The sequence below is a fragment of the Callorhinchus milii genome, unplaced genomic scaffold, assembly GCF_018977255.1.
Source record: "Callorhinchus milii isolate IMCB2004 unplaced genomic scaffold, IMCB_Cmil_1.0 Scaffold18, whole genome shotgun sequence".
In the NCBI taxonomy this organism is placed as follows: Eukaryota; Metazoa; Chordata; class Chondrichthyes; order Chimaeriformes; family Callorhinchidae; genus Callorhinchus; species Callorhinchus milii.
Window position 1 is genome coordinate 14,776,045 of NW_024704759.1, and position 9,485 is coordinate 14,785,529.

The window sequence follows — 9,485 nt, forward strand, 5'->3', positions numbered from 1 at the left end:
TCCCGGCTGAAATGGACTAACTCAGGATTATGACCATCAGGTTTGTGTAGCATTAAGCAAATCAACAACGACTGTCATTTACATAGCGCCCTTCACGTGGGAGGGTTCTCAGAGCACTTAATCACCAGGTAACAAGGTATCTGTGACTGAGCTGAAGACACTTGCCCTTTATGATTCCTGTTAGTTTCCGGGTCAGAAACACTGCGTTTTATAAGGGATTTTTTTTAAAAAAATTAGAATAAACAAACATTCGATTCTCTGCAACACACTTTATTACACCGAATAATATGGGGGGACATTGAACAATGTGAGTTTCCTCTGCTAAATCATGCCAAGCTCCTATTCTTCCCCCTTTCCTCTCCTTTCCCCTCCCCGGGAGGAAAGACCACCCATAAGAAATCGTTTAAAATATGCAGCAACTGCCTCGAACAGATGTTCCAATTAAACATAATCTGAAACTAATGGAGGTGCCATCTGTCAGGCAGGACTCGCTGCATTTACAAGGTAGCTGCGGGCGGTACCCAGACTTTAGTGGGAGGGGGGGGTTCTCTGGAAAAAAATGACCAAAACAGACTCATTGCAACGATGACGTGGCTCTCCGCAGCTTATAAACTGCGCCTACACATTGCTCAGCTGTTTCGAGAGTCTGTGTGCATGTCTGTCTGGGCTCCCTGCAGGAATGCACAGCAGTCTCTCTCTTTTCTTTCCCTCCCTCCCTCTCTCTCTCTCCCTCGAATAACTCCTTGAGCATCAACTCCTGCTTCTCCATAAAACCATTTTTACCTGGTTACAGCTGTATAGTTTTATCTTGGGGTTTATTTTAAGACTGTAATATTTCAGGCAGAGAGAGACACCAGAAGATATCAGTGGGGACAGATTCCAAAAGCGTCTGTAAACAAGGTTCAAGTACAGTATAAACACATGTACACATTAATGACCATCTGGATGAGTTACACATACTTTGTATAGAATCCTGAGCATTCAACAGTTTAGACAGTATGTATAATCTCATTACGCCATCTGTCTGTCTGTCTGTCTGTCTGCCTGTTTGCACAGTGTGTGATTACACACTACACTGCGTAAGGTCTGAATAAATCCCGACAGCACATTGCAATGCTACTTTTTCTTTTTTCTGATAATGATGGACTTTGACAGCTTTCTGTCTTGGAGGGACACTGAAAGTGACAAAACTTGGCTCTTAACATTGACCGAGGTGAGATCAGTCATTGAACCATCAGCTGCGGTGAAACCTTAGGCAAGTTTCCTTACTCCACGCGCCTCTGTTCACCACCAGTAAGTAGGAAGCCGGTTGTTAGTCGATTGGCGGATCACTTTCCGGGGATAATAATCCCTCCATAGAAAAAAAGTGGTCACTTAATCCACGACTGTTTGTGGGACGCTGCTGTGCCCAATTGTTTTTTGCGTTTCACCCACAAAACACAGAGTCACTGCACTTTACAGCGTATCCTGTGAAGCGCTTTGAGATGTCGCAACAACGTGATAAGGCCCTGGGTCAAATGCAAGAATCATTATCATTGAGCATTTAGCTTCCAGAAAAGATGGAAAGTTCAGGAAAGTATAGTTACACAGACAGTAATGAACAACACTTTTACTCTAGTCTCGACATTGATCAGCCTGATACATTAAAACATGAGGCACATGTTCATCTGGCAAAGGCCCAATAAATGGCTATTATTGCACAATATTAAATATTTATCCATACTTTCATATTGAGAATCCTAGATCTGAGCTGAAAAGGCAGAAACTAGTCTTTTTTTAAAAAATCCATGGTTCTGATTTCATATTTTTTTGTTTGCATTGCACAACCTCTCGATTGGACCTGCAACTGCTTGTTAATATTTTATATTATTTTGCAAATCAAGGGCATTTGGAGAACAGTATTGAGATCTTAACATCGAGCTTCTCGGAAGCTGTGTGTGTCAGCCTGGCTCAGCTTGTACCAGTCCCGCCTCCGAGTCAGGAGGTTGTGGGTTCAAGTCCCACATCGGAACCTTAAACTCGGATCATCTAGGAGCGATCCTGAAGCAACGCAATGCTGGTGATGTGACGTTGTTCCATTGTCGGAGGTGCCGTCCTTCAGATGAGACTTTAAACCGAGGTCCCGTCTGCCTGTTCAGGTGGACGTTAAGGATTCCATAGCACCACTCAAAAAAAGAGTTTCATGCTCTGTCCCTGTGTCCTGGACAACAATCCCGAAAAAAACTATCATTCACTTCATGACTGTTTGTGGGGCAATGCTGCGTCATTATACTTTACAATATACCCTGAGAAGTGCTTTGACACATCCTCCCTGAAAGGTGCTGTATCAAATGTAGGAATTATTTATTTAAGAGGGGTAATAAAGCGGTGTTTGCTGGTGTGCTGATGCACCACACCACACCCAGCGTTGCACTCGAGCAACATTCAAGCAAGTTGTTTGTGCAGCACCTGAGCTGTGTAAATACTTAGGTAAAAAGAAAGTCGTTACAAACATCCATAAAAATTGGGACATCTGCATCCAGCCCTGACACCTTCCATTCGATGTCATCATCAAGATTCAATCTCATTTAGTGTTGTCACAAAATCTCGTGCCAAAGGAGAAAGGCTTCAGAGCTCTGTGTTCTACAACGATGAGACTTCAACTCTTTGATATCTGTCCCCAGACGCTCCTCTTCGGTCAGGAATTCGACAACAGCATTTGATTTCTGAGACCCTAGGAAACAGAGTTTACGATGTGAAAAGATGTGACATTTGTAACTTTCCTTATTAGCAAACGTTCTGTTTATTGAGTATTGACGCTCTCAATCCCAATGTCTCAACAGACAAGATCACAGCTCAGAGCACACGCCACCACCCCCACCCCACCCCCAAATATTTATACAATTGGGGGCATATTTTCCTCTCGTTGGTGCAATTAGTACACGATCAACAAACAACAGGAGGAAAATGGGAGTCTCACCAACAGTTACATTTCATGTGTGTAACAGAGGATTGCAAGTTTGCTCTTTTGCGCTACACGCAATAACAGCAGGAAATGAAAATCCTTCAGATGAGACGTTAAACCGATAAAGTAAGAGAAACACCGAGCTGTCTTTAGCAACACGGATGCTGCGCACCAGAGATTAATGAACCGTGGGCGCACAGACACAACCCCTCAGCTGACACGATGGGGGTTTCTTGTCTTGCAGACAATTGGTGACGGAGGGATTATAGTCTTAACAACTCCTGATCCCCATTCAAACATGGAGCGGTGGCATTTCAAAAGAATGTAACTGAATCAGGGAGAAGGTCGACGATGTAATGTTGCTGTTACAGGAGGGTGTAATGGTATAGGGCGGCCTGCAGACTGCTGCTGTAATCTGATGATACAGCGTTAATCCAGATGGTGGCTCCCTGCACGGATTAATAGGATAATGAGGTCATGCAGTTCTAACATAGCCTGAGGCACTAATGTGGAGCACGCAGTAATGATATCATACACGTATCATTCAGTCTGCAGGCCCATGTTATGGGGATATGGTTCAATGGGATCATACAGCATTAACAAAGCACAACATAACAGAAAGTACAACATCAACCTGACCAGAAACCCCTCGTAGGAACACAATATACAGTACGATGATCAGATGGGTAAGATTCTCACGCATGGCAGTAGCACACAGCACTAAGCACACAGTCAGTGAATAATTGGCAGATCACTTTTCCGGGGGTCATAATTCAAAATTTGGTCACTTCAATCCACGACTGTTTATGGAGACATCGCTGTGAGCTATTATTGGCTGCCACGATTCACCCACAAAACACACAGTCAATTCACTTTACAGTGTATCCTGTGAAGCGCTTTGAGACGTCTCGAAAACGTGATAATGCGTTGTATCAAATGCAAGTATTATTATTATAATACATTAATGAGCTTGTGCTGCTGTAACCCAGTACGCAAACCCATTTCATGGCCTCCCAGTGTAACAAGGTTGTACAGTATAAACGCAACTTGCAGACCCACAACTGCATGGGGGAGATTCAGGGTAATGAGGTCCTGCATGTATTATGTATTAAATAGAAATTAGTTTATTGGAATGCTAATTTATTCCAGCATAGGTGTAAGGCGCTCATCAAAAAGAGCAAAGTGAGAGGGTAGAATTGCTTTTTGCACAGATAGCTTAAGCGCTCTGGGACACTACCCCCGTGAGGGGCACTATATATAAATCCAAGGATTATTATTAGTAGTAGTATTAATTAACAATAATCCTTGCATTTGATATAGCACCTTTCACTTCAGGAGGATGTCTCAAAGTGATTCACAGGATTTACTGTGAAGTGTAGTGACTGTGCACTTTTGCAGCTGATCACCTGTAGCCAACTTGCCCATAACAATATCCTACAAACAGCCTTGAGGTGAAGGACCTGTTTTGTTGAACCTTATAACTCAGACTCTGTACCTTTGTCAGCCCTCTTGCATTGGGTGGTGAGATTCTATAAGTTTAAGCCAAAACATAATAATAATAATAATAATAATCCTTGCATTTGATATAGCGCTTTTCACGTCGGGAGGACGTCCCAAAGCGCTTCACAGAACACACTGTAAAGTGAATTGACTGTATATTTGTGGGCGAACGCGGCAGCCAATTGCGCACAGCAATGTCCCACAAACAGTCGTAGATTGAAAATGAACAATTTTATTATTGTTTTTTGTTTTTTTGGAGGGATTATTATTAGGCTCTGGGAGATACAATGGGTCATCGGAGATGTTTTCTGCCAAATGGACAGAATTCCCTCCTCCTCTGCTGCCTGTGTTCATTGTGTACAGCGTTGGGAAGGCCGAGGGGGGGATAGGTTGTGCCAATTTCTTCACTGTATGTTCAGGTACCTGTAGCCAATTCACGAAACTGCAGGAGTCAAAGATGGAACCATTCGAGGATATGAGCTTCTTATTAAACGTTCCTAACCCACCATTTCAAAAATTTGAGGATTTTCTCCCAGTTATCTTGGCTGATACCCTGCATTGTCCAAGTTCACCCTAAAATATCCAGATTGATTTCCTCCTCGTCTAATTGTTGTTTCGAGGGATTTAGTTGTTGTGTTTGAGTGTGACATTCCCTTCATTTCAAATTCTTGTCATATTGTGAACCTCTCTGAGGTGTTCCTTTTAGCGTGACAAGTGCTGGACACAATCTAAATGGTTGTGAGTTGACCCTAAATATTTTTGCTAACAGATGAGAATATTTACCGTGCACCAGAGAAGTGTTTGTCAATCTGTTCCAAGGATTCTCCCTTCGTCTCCGGGAGGAAAAGGTATATAAAAACCACAGAAGCGAAACCAACCAAACCGTAGAACAGGAAAGTCCCAGACAGTCCAACTGTATCTGAGCAAACAAACCGCAATCAAACAAATGTAAGTGAAAGAAGCATTTGCACCCATCTACATCTATCTCATCTCTCCCCCATATATAGGTTTCATCACCCCAGTTCTAGCCGGGCTCCACTGGCTCCTTGTTCCCGAACGGATCGATTTCAAGATCCTCACCCTTATTTTCAAATCCCTTCATGCCCTGGCACCTCCCCACTTCCCACCTGCCCACTCCCCAACCCACAAACTACTGCCTCTGTTCAACTGGCTCCAGCCTCCTGCATGTCCCTCGTGCCCTCCGTTCCACCATCGGTGGCTGCACTTTCAAACGGTCTGGAACACTCTCCCTCTAACCCTCCGATTTGTTCCTTCGTTGCTCATCTTCAGATTGCGCCTGAAGACCTTCATCGTCGACTGTGCCTAAGGTCACCTCCCCCCTCCCCCTGGCTCGGAGTCGTGCTCCCCCAAGGTCAAGTTCTCTGGCCCTGAATACATGGCTGGAACATAGGAAAGCTGGATGTCAAGGGTCAGTCATTTTAAGAAAGATCTGATTCACTGATTTGTACTTTGAAAACATCTGATCTGGTTGTCAGTTAACTCACCGATTGTATCCAGGAACGTTAAGGTAACCAGGATGTTTGTCGCCCAGTTGAAGCTGCTCGAGAACGAAAACGCTCGTCCTCTTATTCCCGCGGGAAATATCTCGCTAAGAACCAACCAAGTCACTGAAAAACAAGAGCAATTAACAGCTCGTGTCCAGCAGTGTTCCAGGCAAAATGACATTCCATGTTAATTGATCAGGCGCGTCACAACCAGCAGCAATTTTTATTTTAGAAAAGCATTATCATCGATTCCTGACATTTCCACTTTCACAAGGAAAACAACTCAGCAATAACATTCATGGTTTTATCCTTCTAAACGAGTATACAGAGAGAAGACTTGAAAATATAAAAGACCGTTAGATAAAAAAGATCTTTATCTGGGTTCCTGTCATTCACTTCATTGGTGTTTTGGAGACATTGCTGTGTGCAAATTGGTCGCCACATTTGTCTACAAAATACGCAGTCACCACACTTTACCATAAATTCTGTGAAGCACTTTGAGCCGTCCTTCTCAACATGGAAGGTGCTGTATCAAATGCGATGATTATTATTATTATACTGGAACTGGGATGAAGGACTGGCTGGGGAAGTATTGGAAGCAATTTGAGGTGACGAATTAAGAGGATTCCTCAAGAAACATAGTGGGAATACAGAATCTGCCCACTCGCCTCCTGTTAAACCTGCAAGTCAAAGCCCTAAAGAGTAAGGAGGGTCCGAGCTAGACAACAGTAGAAAGCTTGCCAGACAAGTGCTTACAATGGCAAGTTATGTGGTTTTAGCTGGTTAAGCTCCAGCAATACCAATACACTTTGAGGGAATGTCACAAGCTCAATGCTGCTGTATGTGGTTGGATGTGCTCCCCAATGCTTTGCAATGCCCTGTAAAACATCAGTTAACAATGTCAAAGCAATCCCAACAAACTAGTGAAATAGTTTGTTCTAGAATTGTATGAGCTGATCCCATGTGTATTAATTCTCACGTTTACCTTTGCTGCAGCTTAGCGTGGCTGTGTTAATGCAGCAGAAAAGTAGAAACAGAATAGCACTTACTTGGACCAAAGCCAATTGAATAACCACTGACAAAGGCCATCATACTAAGCAACATTATCCAATTTAATGCCAAATGTTTGGAGAAGCGAGTGGAGCCTATAGCATTCCGTCTGATGTGGCTTTTTGGGTTCTTCATATGAAAAGTTTCTTCTGAAGTAGGGAGCCAGGAGTCCACAACATCAACAACTTGAAGCGATCGATTGCTGCTGAAACGATCATCAAATGTAAAATGTGGGTTGTCAGGAACGGACGACATCGTGTTGACTTGGCTATTGTTGGTAAACCATGAGTTTGATTTCCAAACGACTGAGTCGGATGTTAAACTGGAGTTTAAGGTGTGGAAAGATCCATTAACCTGGGTTTCAACTCTGCAGGTTTTGTGTAATTCCACCGTAAGGTTCTGGTTCAGGAATGCAATCACAGTGACGGAAACAGACATCACAGTGCAGCCGCTCATCAGTAATGTCCGCCTGCCCACCTTGTCAGCACAAACCATGGCGACCAAAGTGGCCAGAACCTTCACTATTCCTAGTCCCACTGAAGCCAGGACTGCAGAATGGTTGCTGTGAAACCCCACGGACCTAAAGATGATCGAAGCATAGTATAGGACGTTGGGCTGCCCAGTCAGCTGCTGGGACATGACCAACACCAGAGCCACCACCATCCGAGTCCTCATGTTGTCCTTCGACCCAAATAGATCCAGGAAGCTGTACTGGTCCTCGATTCTTTCAGCCGAATGGACGTCTTGTGAGTCGAGGTGGTCGCGGTCTGTGCTGTACAGCTGCAGGAGGACTTTCTGGGACTCATCATCTCCAGTTGTGACACAGCGAGGGCTTGAAGGCAGGAAGATGAGGCTGAAACCCTGTAGGGCCGCTGGCCCGATGGCCAACCCAAACATGTACTTCCATCCACTTCCCACATCCGACCAAACGTAATTTAATGCATAAGCGCTTAATATTCCCACCGTGATCCCAACTTCATACAAAGACACCAACATGCCTCTCTGGTGAGGCCTCACCATCTCGGAAACGTATATACAGCAGGCGGTGGAGGAGACGGACATCGCGAATCCAATGACCAACCGTCCGGTCACCAGCACCGTGAAGGCGGACGCTAGTGAGAGGATGACGCTGCCTCCACATGTCAGGATCGTCCCCAGCAACATCGCCTTCTTCTTGCCGTGGTAATCGATGACCGGCCCTGCGACCAGCGAGGCCAGGAAAGCCCCAATGAGGAGAGCGCTGACCAGCACTTCCTGCTGCCAGCAGCTGAGCGCAAAGCTTTGCTGGAGTTGCAACAATGCCCCCGAGATGATGCCCAATTCGTACCCGAAAATCAGCCCCCCCAGGAGAGCCACTGTCGAACACAAGAAGAGCACGGAGGCTGTTTTGCCTGTAATGTAAAACCAACATTGATGAGTTGGCCGCAAATATTAGGAATTATTTGTTATTCATAATCCTTGCATTTGATGTAGCGCCTTATCATGTCGCTGCCATTGCTCAAAGAGATTTTACCATAACAAATTGGGCCAAAACAGTGTCACTAAAATCCACTCACCCATCTTTCCACACAGCTAATGCAGGATGTCTCTCTCTCTCTCTCGCTCCCTCTCTGCAGTGTAAGTCTCAGAGACTGAGCATCTGGACAAAGATCAGGACCGTTTCTGTATCAGATCGGATCTTCCTCTGAAAGTTATCGACAGCATCCTCCATAATTACTACACAATTCAACCCAAAGCCATCAAGTCCTGTGGTCATTCAGCACCATATAAATTCTTAACTAAACTGCATTACCTTCAGTTTATCGCATGTTAACTTTAGCTGTTTTGGTGCTTTCGCAAACTCACTGCGGCATGAAAATCAGGAAAGGCAAAAATCACTGGGAAGGGACCAGTTGACAATGGTTGGAAACCTACTGAGGGACATCAAATTGGTTTGTAACCAAAGCAACAAATTAGTCAATCAGTTTCAATCTACAGAAGAAGGATTAATCTTCATGTGGCGTTGTGATTGGCTCAGATCAAATAAAAAAACTAACCCATTTCTTATGGAAAATGAGGCCACTTGCATTTGGTTTCCCTGGAAACGCCTCTGACCTCATGGTTGTGAATGTGATACAAGTCCCACTATTCATCTGATTACTTGGTTTGGCATTTTCCCTTTGATTTGAGGAGGGAAATTCTGCGATGAGGAATGGTTAACTATTCATTTACAGTTTGTTAGAATACTGCAAAACAGCTGTACTGATCCAAAACTCTCGGTGCCTCTGTGTCAGAAAGTTGTGGGTTCAGATCCCATGTAATGACACAACTCATAGTCTGGGCTAACACTCCAGTCCAGTATTGGGGAACGTGACAATGTTGGAGGTGCCATCCTCAGATGAGACATGTGCCAAACTATACACTGTATCCCAAGATATTATTTCCTAAAACAGATCTATCTAATTGGTTTCTGAAAGAATCAACATTTTCTGCTTCCGCCATCTCCC

At 44.3% G+C, this 9,485-nt stretch overlaps 1 protein-coding gene across 3 annotated transcripts in view; it reads right to left on the reverse strand.

Moving 5' to 3' along the window:
- Positions 1 to 2,450: 2,450 nt before the first annotated feature.
- LOC103186264 (solute carrier family 2, facilitated glucose transporter member 10) overlaps positions 2,451 to 9,485 on the reverse strand; it is an 8,452-nt gene continuing 1,417 nt past the window's right edge. For 2 of the 3 annotated variants that reach the window (XM_042341822.1, XM_042341821.1), the window contains exons 2-6: positions 8,556 to 8,683; positions 6,999 to 8,390; positions 5,950 to 6,072; positions 5,228 to 5,363; positions 2,451 to 2,713 (exon numbers count right to left, since the gene is read on the reverse strand). In XM_042341822.1, the coding sequence (XP_042197756.1) occupies positions 2,623 to 2,713; positions 5,228 to 5,363; positions 5,950 to 6,072; positions 6,999 to 8,390; positions 8,556 to 8,559 (1,746 nt within the window). In that variant the 5' untranslated portion in view covers positions 8,560 to 8,683 and the 3' untranslated portion in view covers positions 2,451 to 2,622. Of the gene's footprint in view, positions 2,714 to 5,227; positions 5,364 to 5,949; positions 6,073 to 6,998; positions 8,391 to 8,555; positions 8,781 to 9,485 lie in introns of those variants that run through there. The other variant, XM_042341820.1, reaches the window with a different exon arrangement.